The sequence below is a fragment of the Alligator mississippiensis genome, chromosome 2, assembly GCF_030867095.1.
Source record: "Alligator mississippiensis isolate rAllMis1 chromosome 2, rAllMis1, whole genome shotgun sequence".
Classification (NCBI taxonomy): Eukaryota; Metazoa; Chordata; order Crocodylia; family Alligatoridae; genus Alligator; species Alligator mississippiensis.
The window spans coordinates 190,873,819-190,891,339 of NC_081825.1; the positions used below are offsets into that span (position 1 = coordinate 190,873,819).

At 45.9% G+C, this 17,521-nt stretch overlaps 1 protein-coding gene across 2 annotated transcripts in view; it reads right to left on the reverse strand.

The window, feature by feature from the left end:
- The window catches only part of TMEM86A (transmembrane protein 86A), an 85,177-nt gene extending 75,516 nt beyond the window's left edge, over positions 1-9,661 (reverse strand). For both annotated transcript variants that reach the window (XR_009460007.1, XM_006263479.4), the window contains exon 1: positions 9,480-9,661. Coding sequence is in view for 1 of the 2 variants with exons in the window: in XM_006263479.4 (XP_006263541.1) it covers positions 9,480-9,500 (21 nt within the window). In the remaining variant the exon portion in view is untranslated. The remainder of the gene's footprint in view (positions 1-9,479) is intronic.
- Between the last annotated feature and the right edge of the window lie 7,860 nt (positions 9,662-17,521).

Consider the following 17,521-nt stretch of genomic DNA (forward strand, 5'->3'; position numbering starts at 1 on the left):
CGGAGGAGATGAAAGCCAAATAATACCCAAGCCACAGAGACAGCAAGGGGGCTTGACATAACCAGCAAGCATGAGCTAAACATAACTTCCAGTAATGGATCCCATGTCAAACTGTAAGTGTTAGGAAAGATAGGATAAAACCAATGCTGTTCTTCTAGAAAGTTTGCTCTTAAGGCTGGTGCCAGTGGCTACAGAATAAGAAGAGATGTAAATAGCCAATATCTAGTAAGCAAATGTATTCCCCGTCTAACCCATTATGTTTAGTCATCTTGTTTTCTATTTGTCACCAAAAAGACTCTCAAGCCATTGCAGCCCATGGCAAAGAAAAAGCCTCCCCAGTGGGTCATCTTGTTTTTTCTCTTCACATCCTTACTCTTTATGGGTCTTGCTGTTCCTCACAACTGCACCATTTCCTTTTGGATGGCATGGAAAGGAAGTGTGCTGTGCCTCCCCTGGGCACATGTGTTCTGCTGCTAATCTGGACATAGAGCAGTTGGCATCCTGCTTTCCCTTCCCTGACCCAGAACCCAGTAGTCCAGTTCTGTGGTACATCTCCAACTGCCAGCTGCCTTTGGAGGAAAAAGCTAAAAACTGTGCAAAAACCTAGCCTGGTCACATTTAGTTAAGGAATTTTAATACTGCACAATACATAAGAGAAGGTTTGGGCATGATGAGACTCCAAAACTGTATGAGGGCCTACAAGACTAGAAGGTGGTAAAACTTAGAATTGGAACGGTTTAGAAATAGCAGGGTAACTGCTCTCAGTGTGCTGTGACTGTTTTGGAGCAAATAGTGGGAGCTCCCTAACTAGGGTCACTTTGAATGGAATGAATAGTACTGAGGAATCCATTGGAAGTAGATCTGGCAAGAGGCTTGGATAAGATGACCATGTACCATTTCTGGGTCAGCTTCTCCATTGGTCTAAATCTGTAACTCCTCTTCCATTCAGTGGAGCTTTGCTTTGATTTACATCAATTCTGACGATCTGATTCTTTACAAGGTGATTCTACTGCAGGTGGTTTATAATGCATCTGTGGTCACTGCAGGGAGTGTAGTTCAGTAAACTGTACCAGCAGTATGGGGTTCAGCACTGGGTAACTGACTGCTGCTAGGGTCATTTCTGAGTGCAATCTGTGGTATAGTGCATATTGAACTACAGCACAATATACATTTGTGCAGTTTATACATTTCTTACATGGTCTAGGAGCATCACTTAGATGAGAAGAGCCTATAACATGTGTGGAGAAGCACTTCCTATTTACAGTGACAGGCTTCCGTGGGTTATTTCTTCTGCCAAGTAATACGTTTTTTGTGGTAATGTTCGTAGTTGCAAATCAGACTTCGAGTTGTCCAGCTTTGCCTGAGGAAACTCATTCCTCATCAGCAGGCTGCTGCATTTAGGAGACTTCAAGAAAGGTAGGGAGTGAGAAATGTCAGGTAGCTTTGCTATTTATGCAGATCATCAATGGCTGCATCTGGTATGTTCTGCCCAAAGTAGGGGTGCACCAATAAAGAGTTTCTTGGCCAATACTGATAGCCGATTATTAACCAGCCATATTGGCCGATACCAATCTGATAGCCGATTTACAGGACTGCAGCTCAGCAGCTTGGAGAAAAGCCTCCTGCCTCTAAGTTTATGGGAGGGAAGAGGCATGGGGGACACAGATGGAGGCCCCGGCGGTGAGGGAGTGGGGCAGGGGCAGGAGCAGCCACTTCCCAACCATGGCAGTGAATGGGATGCTGGGGCCAGGAGCAGGAGGGACCTGCAGGTAGCTTGTCCAGAGGGGCGGAAGAGGTGGAGTGGCTCCCTGCCACTACACACATTCCCAGGGGAGGCGTGAGGGCCATGTGCCCCCCTGGATTGGTGTGTGGGGCAAGGGTGAGCTGTCTGCTGTGGGCTCAGGGCCAGGGATTGCATAAACCTCTTCCCAGTGATGGCCCTCCCTAGTGTTGCCCCTGCTGCCTTTCCCTTGGGAGTCCTGGTGCCCCAAGCAGGGGTGGCACTGGAAGAGCTTGGGGGGCTATAGCCACCCCAACATTTCCTGTAGCTACTGCTACCTCATGTACCACACAGGTGAGCCCAGCCTGTCTTCACCCACTCCAAGTGCAGCCCTGGCCCAGGCCCCCCACCAGGAAGTGGTTGGCACAGCCCCTGGCCCTGAGCCTGCAGCAGGCAGCCCACCCTCACCCTGTGCACAAATCCAGGGGGGTACTTGCCCCTCATGCCTCCCTTGGGGGTGCACACAGTGGTGGGGAGCTGCACTGCCCCCCTGCACTCCTCCCCTGTGCTCCCTGAACGAGCCGCCTGCAGCTCCCTCCAACTCCCAGTACCACAGTCCATTCACTTCCCTAGCTCGGCAGCACCTGCCCCACTCCCTCCCTCCCTCTCACCATAGGGGCCTCAAACTGCCTCTGCAGGCCCCTTCCCTCCCCCAGACCCTTCCCACACTACCCACAGACTTACTGGCAGGACACTGCTTTCCAAGCTGCCAGGCTGCATTCCTGGCCATGTGCATGCTGCGGCTGCGCACATCCACGCGGCATTTATCAGTGACATTATCAGCCAAAAAAAGCCAATTAATGTTAATTTTCCTGTTAATTGGTGCTGATATGATATGCGACCAATTATATTGGTGTACCTCTAGCACAAAGATCATTATCTTAAGCAGGAGGAAAACCTGGTTCTTGTATAATCCTTTTCCCTGACCTGACCAGCATTGCAAGGTGTTTTGAAACTATTTCAAGCTAATCTGATTTTGCAACAGGTCCCCATACTTTGTGGTTAGTGAAGGATGTACCGCCTTGGCATATACATCATTCAGCCTACTAGTCAGCTAGCTTAGCATATTACAACCTACACATGAATATAAAAAACTATGACTAATAGTTAACTGCTTATATAAATATACAACATGAAGGGAAGGTAAAAGACTGCTGAGTTGTTTTTTTTTGTGTACAAGCCTGTTGAAGGACTAGAATGGTGACTGCCTAAACTTAATACCTTCTTCACTGTAGAGCAGCAGGTCCCATTCCCGGGTCATGACCCAAACGAGGGTCGCAGGGCAATGCCAGCAGTGCCGCACGCAAAAAAAAAAAAAAAACGAGCCATGCTACGTGCCAGGAGCTCCCCCACCACTGGGCCACCAGTGCTGCCACCACCCTCCACTCACAGCAGCAAGTTGCGGTGGGGGAAAAAAAAAATAAAAGGTTGGGAACCACTGCTGTAGAGAGAAAGTGCTGCACCTCTGGTTACAGCTTCTTGGCCCATCACCACTCTAGTTCTCCTCAGGTTTTACCAGTGATCTATCCAATGTAAGGAGCTGAGGATCTGATATTTCAAGCAGAAATCTAAGTAGGTTTCATTATGCATCATAAAGAAAAACTGCAGAACGCTTTTTTTTTTTTTTTGCGCTTTGTAATTTACCTTTTAAGATGTAAGTCTGTGTATGTTGCTTGGAAAACTTTAAAATGCTCCGTGTTCTATGGGTGTCATGGAACAATGATAATTGGACAGTATGGTGTTGTTTGGACTCATTCCATTGCCGTCCTAACTGAAGTATGTCCTTTCTGAATTACAGCTCTGCCTATTAATTGCTCAGGCTTTAGTGAGCTTGTAACTGGGAGGACCACTCTGATTCATTAGCCTTTAAAAGCAAAGTCCTTGGGATTCTGGAATGGAATATATTGATTATTTACTGAGTTAAGATTTTTCCCCAAAAGTGTAAGATTTCACTTATACTGTTGGAAACAAACTTATACCATGTGCAATTGTATTATAATCTGGAAAGTTATCCTGTTTTCGTAGGCACATTACAAATGCACTGAGATATTGAAACTCAAAGATTCCCCTCAAGAAACAAAAGAGCGGAATTAATGCTCAAGGACTGCATGAACCTTGCAACCTATCTTGATTCATGATGTAACAATGCATCTATAGCTAAGGGGTGACTGAGCCTGCCAGGTGCATCATAATGATTTGGTGGCAGGTGGGGAAGAGGGAGCAGGGAGTCTCTAAAATGTGTCTAACAATGCAAACTACTGGAGGGTAGAAAATAATATTTAAAAATCCTTTCATCTATTTGTCTTGGTGATTTCTTCAGAATATCTACCTCTGATGTAAAGCACAATGGAAATGCTCAGAGTGGCTTGGCTATTGGCCAAGCCTTTTCAAAACAGGAAGGTAGTGGATCAGCACAGGCGTGGTTGTTATCATCAATAGATGGTAAGTGCCCAGTGAAGGGACTCATTTAAAATTTGCAGAGTAATGCTTGCTTATTTCTGGTGCAACTATTGATAGGTTATTTTATTTCATTTTTTAAATGTATTCAGCTAAACCTTTTGGGCATTTACGCACATGCTCTGGAAGGTGAGGGGCCCTTTAAATTACAGCAGCTCAGAGCTGCTGTAATTAAAGCACCCAGAGTCCCACATGCATCCCTACACTGAAAAACAGCAGTGGGGGCACTTTTAACTAAAGCTCATCAAGTGAGCTTTAGTTAATGAGCCCCCGCCATCATTTTTCAGTGCAGGCACATTGATGCATTCAACACTGGGGTCTGCTGGAGCACTGTACTTACCACACTCCAGCAGACTCGATTGAGTCTCCTCTGATGCGCTGTAATTACAGCGCATCAGAGCAACCTCTATGTACCTGTATAGGTGCCTTTTCTGTCTTGAAAACTGTACAGAACATGAAGATATCCAGTAATATATAAAAAATAGATTCTTTCATCCTGGGACAGCAAAGTTCTCTTCTGTACATTAAAGATAATACATTGCATCAGCCTATATGCATAGACTGAACTTCAGAAGTATGAGCTACTGCCACGTCAGCTAATGGTCCAGCTCTAATAGCTCATGAATGTGTAAACTTGTACATTCCTTCTGCTAAAGGAGTCACTGCTTGACATGGATTATCTTAACAGAGCTTCAAGTGCCCTGTGAGAATCAAGCAACATTATCCTTGTTCCACAGAGAGAAACAGTGAAAGAGAAATAATGGCTTATCTAAGGAGTCTAGTTGTTAAGATGGAGCTTGAACAGGCCATGAGGAGTATTATATGACATGCTGGCTTGTGATCAGAGCAGAATAGGCTTGGAGACTCAGGAGGTCCCTTCCAGTTCTATGAATCTGTAGCAAATCTGCAAAACTGGAGTGTCCTGGCTTCTGGTGCCCAAGCTCAACACTAGCCCAAGCTGCCTCATGAACCAGAAAACTAGTCAGACTGTGTTACAACAAATTATGCAAGACCATCACAGAGGGAGCACGTGTCAAATATTACAAGAGTATAATAGGTGACAGATGACAACTCTTGCCAGCAGCCAATTATAGGATGCTGCAAGACTTATGGGGACTTCAGAATGTCGACAAGGATAAGTGCAAAGTCCTGCATTTGGAACAGAACCATTGTATACATGAGTACAGACTGGCTAGGCTGCAGCACTACAGAGAAGTACTTGGGGGACCATAAGCTGAATCTGAATAAAAAGTATATTCTTTCTGAGGAAAAAAGAAAGCCAACAACATCCTGGGCACATCTACACTTGCCTATTAATGCACAGCACTAAGCTCTGGAGCTTATTGCTGCCAGGTGTGCATCTGCACATGCACCCGGGACTGCGCAAGTTGAGCCGGGATGGAGCTGCCCCAGCTGGCAGAGGGCCTGCTGGGGCAAGGAGGGTCAGCCTGCCAGCCCAGGGCTGCTCCCCCTGCTCAACATGCTGTGGAGGACCTGGCTGGGGAAGGAGGGTGCTCCAGTCCAGGGCTAGCCGGCAAGCTGCCCCCAAACTGAAGCACACTTGTGCCCCAGCCAGACCCCCAGTGTCTACACATGCACTGCTTTGGAGTTTTTTTTACTCTGCAGCAGAGTAGTACTTGAAACTATTTGTATTTACAAATATTATCCTGCTGCGGAGTAAATTTGTTTATGCCAGCCTAGTAGGGGTGCGTATATAAACTAAGCTGTTTACTGTGCAGCTAATTAGTAAATAAATGCCTCATGTAGACATGCCCATTTAGTTGCCTGAACAGGGAAGTGATTTTTCCAACTCTATTCAGCATTGGTGAGGCCTCACCTGGAGTACTGTATCCAGTTTTGGGGTCCATACTTCCAAGAAAGATGTGGGCAGATTACAGAGTCCAGCAGGACAAGACAAAAATGGTTGGAGGCCTGGGAAGCATAACTTCTGAGAAAAGGCTGAAAGAGCTAAGGTTATTTAGTATGGAGAAGAGAAGACAGGGTGCATCCACACAAGCTTGTGGCCACTGTGCAGTAGGGTTGGAAATGACCCATACACTGCTGGGACTATGCAGTAACAGCGGTTACTGCACAGTCATTTAGTACTTGCTTTAGCAAGTAACAACTGCGCAGTCAGGCACACATGTAGATGCACCCCCTGAGTGGGGATTGAGTAAGTCTTCAAATTCCTGAAGGATGATTATAGAGAGGGTAGAGATGCACAGACTCTTCTCTGCTTCTAGTTCTGACCACGGCAGCTGTAATGGCCTCAAACTGCAGAGGAAACTTAGCCTGGAGATCAGGAAGATCTTTCTGACTATGAGGGTGGCCAAGTACTGGAGCAAACTACTTAGAGACATTGAAAAATCTCTATCCCTGGAAACTTTCAAAGCAGGTTGGACAGTCATTTGGACTGGAATGGTTTAGTCCAGGATGATCCTACCTTAAGCTTGGGGCTGGACTAGCTGATCTCATAAGGTCCTTTCCAACCCTAATTTTCCTATGATCTTGGGACAGCAGGGGGTACCAGTAAGTGTGCATGTATGATGTCCAGAGACTCCTTTTCACAGCAGGAGAAGAGGGTCATAGGGTCCCAAAGACAGACACTGAGATATTTAAATAATGAAAGCTTAACTAGTAAATGGTTGTTCTACTGCTGGGTTAGTGTGGGGAAAAAAGAAAAAAGTTATTTACATTGGTCCAGGAGATTTGCTCTCTCAACAGCAGCTGTTCCATAAGGTTACATGAGAACTTGAGGAAGAGGAAATAGTCTACTGAACAGATGGGACTAAAGAGTTAAAACACTTAGGATTCAAAAAAATTGTCTAGGAAAGAGCTGAGAGCAATCACTATAAAAGAATCTGTTCTCACCATGATAATCACTGTGGAAACTACAGCACTGTACAGTTGAAGGGTTTGGTAATGGCCAAAGCCAAAAAAAAAAATAAAAAAATACAGAGCATCAACTTCCTTAATCTGGGTTGCAGAACCAAGAGCTGGCACCATTCTGTCTGCAGGCCTCAAGGAGAGGCTTCAGGCCCCTGAAATTTCTCTGATATGACTGCAGCAATTCAGCTGTCACTAATGCCAGTCAAGGAGGGAGAGGCAGGGGAATCTGTCAAATCAAGGAAGCTGGAGAAACGAGGAGATGAAGTCTTCAGGTGAGAACAGCACAGAGCCACTGATAGGATGAAAGGCCACACAAAAATTACAAACACAGTAGTCTGGTTTTGAAAGAGTTAAACAATTTTTATCCTGGGAACCAGGAAAGCTAAAGGAGAGGAGAGTTAGAGGCTTTAAGCAAAGAAAATCAGAACAGATTATACAGCATTTAGAGGCTCTGATTCCTGAAACTGTTATAAGTTATAACAAATGAGTGTCCTGACATTGGAAAGGGACTGGAGAATCCCAGAGAAAAGATCTAACAAAGCAGGAAAATAGTATCCAGTCTATTGTAGCAGCCCTGCCTGCTGGAGTACACAGGAAAGTATTTCTAAATAAAAGTGACAACAATGCAAGAGTTGCAACATTATCTCCCTCACCCCTTTACTTTTGGTCAGAATCTTAATGTGTTATATTCAGCAGAGGGGAGTTTTCACTCCTGAAATTAGTATTGTAAAAAAAGGAGCCAACACCTCACTTCTCCTACTGGCAAAACTGCTGCCATAATTTGGGGAGGGAATTTTCCCTTCTACCAAGAGAAAAGGGATAAAGGAAAATAAGCTAGTGAGGCATCACACTAGCTTCTGCTAGTACTAATGAAGAAGATGGATGATACAAAGTTATACCTGAAAACCTTTAGATGTTTTTCAGACTCCTGATTCTTTAGGTCAAATCTTGCTGCATTTCATGGGTGTAATTTTTTTGTCCTTTTATTAGTAAGCTGCTTTGTTCCATTTATAAAAATATTTTTTCTTGCTCCTCTGAACTTAAGATAGGGCTATAATCCTTCTCTTCCTGTCTGCCTCCAAAACTAGACTATTATTTGACGCTCATCCTAGATCACTGGTACTGTGATGCAGTAATCAATCTTATGAGTAATTGTGCTACGTTAATATACCAACATTTAACAGTGGATTTTTAAAAAGAACAGAGCCTGCCTAAGGGAAAGCTTTTCTTCTTAGGCAACATAAGCACTTGAGCGCATTCTTGATAACCTTGTTAAGAAAGGGCGATGCAAGACAGTTTCCAGTTCTTGTTGTTGCACTGCCATTTTTCTACTGCTATCCATACCACTTAAAGTGGTGGTACACGAAGCACCTTGTCTTTCACTTCACTCTGAATATTGCATGGATAACAACAGGGTGTTTAAGGGACAGGCACGGAAATATATATATATTTTTTTTTTAAATCACTGTCAGCCGAGCTGGTTGTACCAAGGATTTTCTTATCTCTTCTAACTGGACAGAGGCTAGGACTATCTTTTTAGTAGCTGGGCACTAGAAAGGGACAGATGGGCACCACTACTGCAGTGCCCTGGTAAAACTATTGCAGTACCTGAGCCGGATTGGACAGGCTCTCTTTCCCCCTCCCCTTCCAAACAAATCTGATTAGGGAGAGAGAAGGGCGATCCTGGCTGGACTGTGGGATCTCACCTGGCTTGGGGGAGGGGGAGGAGGTTCCGGTGAGTGGCCAAGGCTGCGTTACAACCTCCCCTCCCTGCCCCAGCAGCTGTCCCACATCCCCGCACATCCGCCGCATCAGGCCAGGGGCAGATGCACCAAAACACAGCCCCGCAATGCCCAGGCAAGCGCAGGACCCCAGCAGCACCAGGCCGGTGCCCCTGGGCCAGAAGGGCCGGGCAGAGCTGAGCTCGCCTCCCCCAGCGCTCCGCACCCGGCTGGACCCCAGCAGGGCAAGCAACACAGTCACGCTTCCCAGTCACGTGCCCAATGTTTTCATCCCGGCGGCTTGTCTCCCCCCGCCTCCCCAATCCCATCCTGCTGCTGCTGCGGTCCCCAGCCCAGCCCGGCGAGGGAAGCTGGTAGCAGACAGGAATCAGACTCTGCTCCCTTGTTATTACCCCCTGCCCCCTCTCGCCGAAGCAGCAAGCTGATGGAGAATCGGCTCGACCCTGCCTAGGCAGCAGTGCTTTGCCGGGGCAGAGGATCGCACGCCCCCAGCCCAGGCAGGACCTGCCCGCCACCCATCCATGCAGGTCCAGATCACTGCCGGCAGTGGGGACAAGGGCGCTTTCTCCAGCTGGCTCGTACCGTGCCCGCAGAGCCCCCCGTGCACTCACCACAGTGACCGGGGACACCATGTCTTCAGCCTGGGCAGACTTCGATCCGAAGCGCCGTTCCCGTCTGTGTGCCTACCGGGTTTCCTTTAAATAGGATCAAAACAAAACAGGGGGGTGGGAAATGTATCTATTTTTCTCAATGCCGATTGTTTTGTGTGTTCTTTTTTAGAACGCCGTGACGTCACAAGGCCGCAGCGAATGCGCTGTGGGAGAGAGGAGGGGGGCGGGACCCTACCCCGCCCCCATTCCAGCCTCCCGCCTGTTTAGCCCTCCCCGCAGCAGAGCGCAACCTGCAGCTCGGCACGGGGTGGGGAAGGGGTTGCAAGCCCGCTTAGCTCGCCCGCGGCCCAGTTGAATACACAAGCCTAGGTGGCAGCACGCGTGCCACCAGCACGGGTACCTGTACCTCTGGGGCCACTGGCTCCTAGGCATGACATCAGAGCCTACCAGAGAATTAGGACCCGAGTCTCCCCAGTTTCCCCCATAACTGAAAGTCAAACTGCACCTGATCTGGCCGATCCCAGAACTCTCTACTCAGAGTCAAGGGGTGCACAAAAAAAAATATTAAACGGGCTCATTGATTTACAAGTCTACCTAAGTGAAGGAGCAATCTGATCAGAGACCCCTGGCACCCAGGCTCTCCAAATGCACTCATTTTCAGAAAGAAGAGATTCATCTTTTCCAAGGGTGGCAAGTAATTCCAGAATATGTCATCAGCAGGGTGTGAATTCAGGAGGAGCTGGGGCCACTGAGTCTCTCCCTCCCCCCCCGCCATAAGAAACGAAAGCCCCCCCCATAAGATTTGAAAATTATAAAGGGGGGGGTCTCCAAATGGATTGCTCCTTCACCTAGGTGGACTTGTTAATCAATGAAGGGGTTTAATTTTTTTTGCAGATTCCCCCCCACCAACAGTCAAAGTGTAATCTGAAACCTGAGCGTCGGTACTGAAAGGCCAGGGGAAAGATCCCAGTTCTGTCCATTTGTGTGTGTTGGCCTCCCAATGACTGATGGCTGGTAATTTAGAGTGGGGCCAGAACACATAACTTGCAGGTGATAGCAGTCTCTGTGTGGCACAGCAGATTGGGAAGGGGATGGGCAGCAGATAGGGCAGGAAGCAGAAAGCAAAGCAGTACACTGGGCAGGGAGCACAGGAAAGGAAGCAGAAAGAGCAGCAGTTCAGGCTGAGAACAGGATGGCACAGAAAGCAGGGGAAGGGGATCAGAGTGGCAATCAAAGTGGGTGATGGGCTAACTTGTGGCATGCCTGGCAAAAAGGTTAGCCCCTGCTGACTTAAGCCATAATAAGAAAAAGTGATAATTAATGTGTCTCTAATCATTTTGTTGACTGCCAACTGAATTACACATACATTAGATGCCCATTAAGCATGACCAATAGGCTCATGTCAATCCTTTTTTCCCCTTATTTATTATATTCAGGATGCTGTGTCCCATATTCCAAGATGAGGAAAATAAAGAGTTGGAGAACTGAAGTCCCTAGTCCTTGATAGTTTAAGATACAATCCTTGATGCTGCCAAACATCCATTAACATTCAAACAGCATCTGATGAAGTCAACTTGGGTTCACAAAAGCTTGTGTTCCATATTTATCTTATTTAGTCAATCAAGGTGCATATCTACCCTGCCTGCAAACATCTATTCAGTCAGAGGTCATTGGACATGTTCCGAGGTACAGTAAAATCTCTGTTATCTGGCGTGAGTGGGCAATGGGGTTGCCAGTTATCTAAAAATTCCAGTTATCTGAGAGTTATACTCAAGGAAGACTGCCATACATGTAGTGCAAATTTTCAAAGAATTAGTGTTCAATATGTTACAGAATAACATACTGTATAAAGAATAACATAGTATACAGATAAAAATGCCACAATAGTCAGCCACCCCAAATGCCAGGGCAGCCCAGCATGCACACTCAGATACCCTCCGTGGGTACCCTCAGAGCTGCGCAGCAGGCAGCAAAGCAGCGCAGCGCCATGTACGTCCCATCGCTGAAATTCTGGCTAATTAAGTATTTTGGTTAGTTAAATGTATAACAGAGATTTTACTGTAGCATCACAGTCACTGTAATATTAATTATCTTCATAGACGGTCTGTTCTTCTGTATTTATCAGTTTCCTTCTTACTCTGCCACAAGCAGGTCAGAAAAGTGACATAATCTCTGGTACTTGTTAACAGAAATAGCATGTGATTTCTCTGAAAATAATTTACTTTTGGCTAGAAAGGTGTTGGTTTGGCTATAGCCAAAAAGCTTCAACAATAGAAACAGATTTAGCAGAGCCCAAATTGGAAAATAGTAAATGATTGGCAGATTGAGTGTTTTGAATGACTAAGACAAATTGCCAACAAGTTTGAAATCTAAAGACATTCCTTTGCTCATCTATGGTTCTCCCTATCTCTTTATCATTGACTTTCAGTACTTTCAAGTTTGCCATTCACAGTTCTGGCTCTGGCCCTCCTGAGGTTTCTAGAACAAACTTTCATTTGGTATCCCAAGTCCCAGGTATTACTTGACTTTAATTCTGCCTTCCCATTAAATTTCACTGGGCCTGATTTACCTTCTGTCCTGAATCTTGTGCTGTCACACTTATGCAAAGTTTATGTACAGAGACACTGTGCTGCTGCTTTTTCCCCACTCAACACAGGTCCAAGTGACAAGGCCAGATTCAGGGCAATAAGGAACAAGGCCCGATGTTTCTTCTCCTTGAAAAATATCCTTTTCTTTGTCCTCACTTTCTCCTCTTCGTACTCTCTTTTCTCAACCCTTCTCTGTGTTAATCACCTGCAGCCAGTGGCCTCTAAATCTTTAGGACCTCTCCTTTCCTTACTCATATATATTTCTTCCACCTAAATACCTACTTGCCATTCCCATGTCCCTGTTCTACACACTGTTCTCCTTACCCTTCTACAGATCTGCTTGACAGCTTTCTATTCTTTCCTCTGCGTTTGAATTCAAGTATCATAGCCCCTCTATCAGCATGCCATTTCCCCTCTCTGTTCCCCTTTCCAGCTTCTAGTCTCATCTAACAACCAACCCCATTTTTCCCACTATCTTCATTACATAAAAAAGGAAAGGGTTTTATTTCCTGCTAAGTGTGTGAGTAAAACTATTTGGCCAGCCATTCCTGTGGGGTCTCCTTTTTTGGTGTTCACTTTCCAAAGGTCAGGCATACGTCCATAGAGAGAGATTCTGCTCACACGTAATTTCACCGACTGAGGTTTTGTAGAGGCCGATGTGTGTGGCTGCACAAAGGTATTTTATATGCAAAGCACACCTGCTCAAGCATTTTGTTTAATAGAGATAGGATTACTTGCATACTTAAATTGAGCAGATGATTAAGTGCTTTGCAATTTGGGACCTGTACAAGTTTTGTTTTTATTATCTAACTCACTCCATTGGGAGTGGAGGCAAAAGCATCTTCACAGAAACTGCAATAGGTTTGTGGAGCTATTTGTGAGGGCAGAATGGGAGCAGGTTAGAATTAGCTGTTGAAAGGCCAAGTTCTGTTCTCAGCCGCACCCTTGCAACTCAGTCGATGTCAAGTGATGCGAAAGTGCAAATAAAGTGACAGTGGCATTTGATCAAGTACCAACTGAAATAACAGTAATATTTTGATTCTTCTGCACATGATCATGGGGGGGGGGTGTGAACTCACTTGGCACTGACTAGCACCAATCAGAGATGTGTTCTGCCAGTGCAGAAGCTTCACTGGAAATCTGGTGTATGCAAACAAATAGTCACTGTAGTTATATTAGTGACTGGTAAGCATCAGGAAAATAGACAGGACTACTGCTTCATACATCACAAAGTTGCACTTCGTGATCTGGGAGCTGAAAAATGTAGCTAAGCTTTTAATTGCTCAGTGCTATGATCATTAATAATACTTTTGCTATGCATATTATGATATATGCCATCAAGCCTCTTTCAGGACATCAGCTAAAGTAGAGATATTGATAAGCAAGAAATGCCTTTCCCATATACATGCCTGTATAATGAAGGTCAGATCTAGCCCCAAGGAAGTTGATGAAAATCCTAAGTACCTAACTTCCCTTAAATGGGACTTAGATCTAGATTTTCTTTGCTAAGTATTTGAGTGTGTTCTTTTATTATATGCACGTAGGGCCCTACCCAAAGCCCTTAGAAATCAATGGCAACTCTTCAGTACTCTTAAATAAAATCCTGGAATCATGTATGTCAATTTTCAGGAGTCCATGATTATCATTTGCATTGTTGTAGTGTCTAGAAGCCTTACTCCAAAACACATATCCCCACTAAACTCTGTACAAACATATCACAAAAAGCAGTCCCTATCTCAAAATAGCTTTCATGCTAGAATGGCTACCTTTGCAGCTAAAAGGGCTCAGCAATTGAAATCCAAGAGGCTACATCCAGGAAATCTACAGGATGACCTTAAATCTATTTATTTTCTAGGTTTTTCTTACCCACAGGCCTATGTGGTAGCAAAAGACTTCAGATCTCTAGGTGCATCTAAGCACATGGTAATTCCATATGTCATTTTCCCATTGTGTAGCCAACAGATTTGCTAGAGCAAGTTATGCTTTCTGATGTTGTAGCCAGGGGTGTACATTTTGCTTCAAAGTTTCAGATCTATTATTAATACTAAAGTGCCTGGGAATGAAACCATTGAGAAACTAGATCACACATCTGTTTTCTGCTGAGTACTGGAAATGTTTTACTTAAATAATCTTCCCAGTCTGACCTTCCTCAGTCTGCCCCTTCCTGGCTTCACTGTTCAGTTATTCAGAGCATTTTGTTACTCATCCCCAGCCTACACTCATATCATAGGGCCTGAGAGACTTATCCAAGGTAATGTTCTAGAAAAATAGTTATTTCAATTACTCCTGTTTCCACCTGAGTCCAGTAATGTTCTTTTGGATTTGCATATAGGGTGGATCCAGGTTTTTGTAAAGGGGTGTGTGGGAGCAGTGACCAGCGCTGCAGTGGTGGCTGTATAGCCCTGCTCCTCCCTGCCCCCCCCCCCCCGCTCCAGGTGGGCAGACCATGCTTAGGAACATCTGGGATTGTGTTTTAGGTCCTTCAGCCATGTAACTTCCCTCTCCACTCCGTTCTGTGCTGTGCACTCCAGCATGCCCCCTTCCCTCCCATTCCACGCCTCCTCTGGCCACCACTGCCACTGTCCCCAGCTCACCCAGAGGCTCAGGGAGAGGCTCAAGATATGTTCCTGTCCTGCTCCAGTTAGGCTGCACTTGGAGCCAGGCTGAGTCAGAGATGGCAGTGGCCCCCATGGCAGCTGGCAGGTTCCCTTCCCCTGTCCCTGCTCTCAGGCTGGCAAGGAACATCCAGGGGGACTGGGCACAGAGAGGAAACCTGCCTGTGACTGCCATGAAACTGGGCTCCCTGTGGAGCTCAGCTAGAGCAGCTCTGGAGTCTCTACCCTACCACTGCCCCAGGGGCAGCCAGAGATAGCAGTAACCATAGGGATGGGACGATGGGAGGGCTGGGGAGGTATGACTTGGAGGGGAAAAGGGGGTGGGCATGGAATTCTTACCCGATTCAGGGACTTAAAAGAAGTCCCTGGCTACTGCTCCTATGGCAGCATTGACTGAAAGGGGGTGGGGGGTGCATCTGTGCCACTGCACCCCATTTGGTTCTGTCCCTGCTTGCATGTCAACCAGTATGTTTGTTCCTGATCTCTTCCGCTTGGTAATATATTTGTGTGAAGTAATACAGACCACCAGAGCTGTCCAACTTCTGAGTGGTCAGGGGCCACATGGTCTCACACCACATGGGCCACATGGCCCCTGAGCCACATGCTGTGCTGCATGGGACCCTCCTGCGCCACATGTGCTGCCCTCCTGCACTGTATTGCACCATCCAGTGGAAAGGGCAATTCATGCTGCATCACATTCATACCCTTATGCCATGCCAGCTCCTCCCTGAGCCCTCCAACCATGACTCCCTCAGCCCCAGTCTGTGCTGTGCCACCCTGACCCTCAGGGAAGGGACAGGGGCAGGTAGTAGAAGCTGGAGAAGGGTGGGGAAGCCCTGCTGGCAGCAACAAGAGAGTGGTACCTGTGGCTGTGTTAACCCTTTGGGGGCCTGGTGCAGCTTGGAGGCTGCCAGCTAGACTATTCTGATACAGACCTTTTCCTTCTGGTGGGCAATTCTAAGCTAGTTCTTCTGAGGCAAGGGTTTTTTGAAGCCCAGAGAAGTTATCCTGCTCACCCCAATGGAACTCCTATCATGACAATGGGAACAGGACCTACAACAGCATATGACTTCATGAAGTAATGAAATATTTAGGCCCTGATTGTGCAATGAGCTCCAGACAGGCAATTACTGAATCAGCACCTTAGATGTTATTTTTATTTTTTTGGGGTCACCTGATTCAGCATTGCTTAATGGGAAAATATGATTACTCTTGGAACATTCCTTTTCTTTCCCTTCCTGTATGTCTTTCTTTCTTACTCCCCACTCCCCCCACCCCACCCCTGTTCCTATCCCAGGAGTTTCACTCCAATCCTCTTCTCCATCCCATATGTTAAAACAATCTGTAGTAAAATAATTTGCACTGATGTTTTTAAGGGTACTGTATTTTGGATTCAAATGGTACAAAACCAGAATGGTGCAAGCTTACAGCTGCCAGGGCTGTTTGTCAGGTTGTCCACCTGTTGTACTTAATTTTGATTAAAGGGTGGCACAGATGGAATAAACTGATTGATGAGACTATTCCAGTCTCAGATCCAATTTATTAAACACTTAAGCAATATCAAAATTCCCAGAAGTCTATAAAAGCATCCTTTTGTAGGCCTTCCAAACGCTGCATGATGACTTGGCTGACTGGGCACTGTCACAGCACTGAGGATTGCAATTGCAGTACCTAGGTGGTGTTTGCATCTCTGGCTTCCTACGTGTTAAGTTTCTTCTTTGGCTATTTATAAGTTTTTACAATTTTTTTTCCTATATGATTGACAAGCTTCTATATATGGTTATGCCACGGGTTCTGGCCATCCATTCCTTCACAGCAACTATCCCCCTATTACTTTGTTACCTATATTCTGTCTTTCAACTTTCTTATTGCTAAGTAGGTCATTCTTATTGCCAAATAGTTCAATCCTGAACTGCTACTGCTTGCCCCACATCCAGCTAATAGCATTGTTTTTGTCAAAGCCTTAAATGGCATCAGTTATGTCAACACCTACCCACCAGTCCAGGAAGACCCCACTGCATATGATCGAATTGATTCCAGCCTGAAGAGCTGGTATTTGACACCAATTGGTTACTTGTTATTTAGTAGCTGTTCCTTTGGTGGGCTGTAGGCCTTGTATGGGCTACAAGGAGTTGAGATATATCCCCTGGGCTCCTACCCTTCTGCTGCTCCCCCCATCACTCCAGCTGTATGAGCAGCTGGGGTCTCTGGTCTTCCCCTCCCTCCTGTAACTTCCGCTTGTGCACCTGGCTGTGGGGAGACAGCAGCCTGATGCATAGGTGTGGTGCCATGAGGAAGAGCAGCCTGCAGATGGGAACCTGAAGGTGCAGAGTCTGAGCAGCATGCAGCCTGGGGACTGCCTGTGGTTCATGTTGGTGTGGCCCTCATGGTACTGCAGCTCCTACTGGTATGGCCAACAGGCACTTGGCCCCTATAAACTTAGGAGTTGGACAGCCCTGCTTTAGACAATTCTTCCAAAAAGAGGAGAGAAGAATTAGCATTCTTTTTTTCATATGTCCATTCTGGAAGGGACTCAACGGTCTATAGTATTAAAACAATGTGCATGTGTATTACCCTTCTAAATCAACTACAGGCATGTGACAAATCAAAGGAGATTACAACAGATTGTAGATAATCTTTTCATTAAAACAAACAAATCAACTCCAAACTGCAGTAGATAAAAACTCTGATCCTCCACAGACAAGTGAAATTATTTTTTTAAGGCTGAATTTACTATAATTTTAAAAAATGTGCCTACTTTTCCTGAGTAAAAAGCCCAGAAAAAAGTTACATGTAATAGTGCTGAACTATCTGGACAGTTGAGGGATTTCAGTTCTTG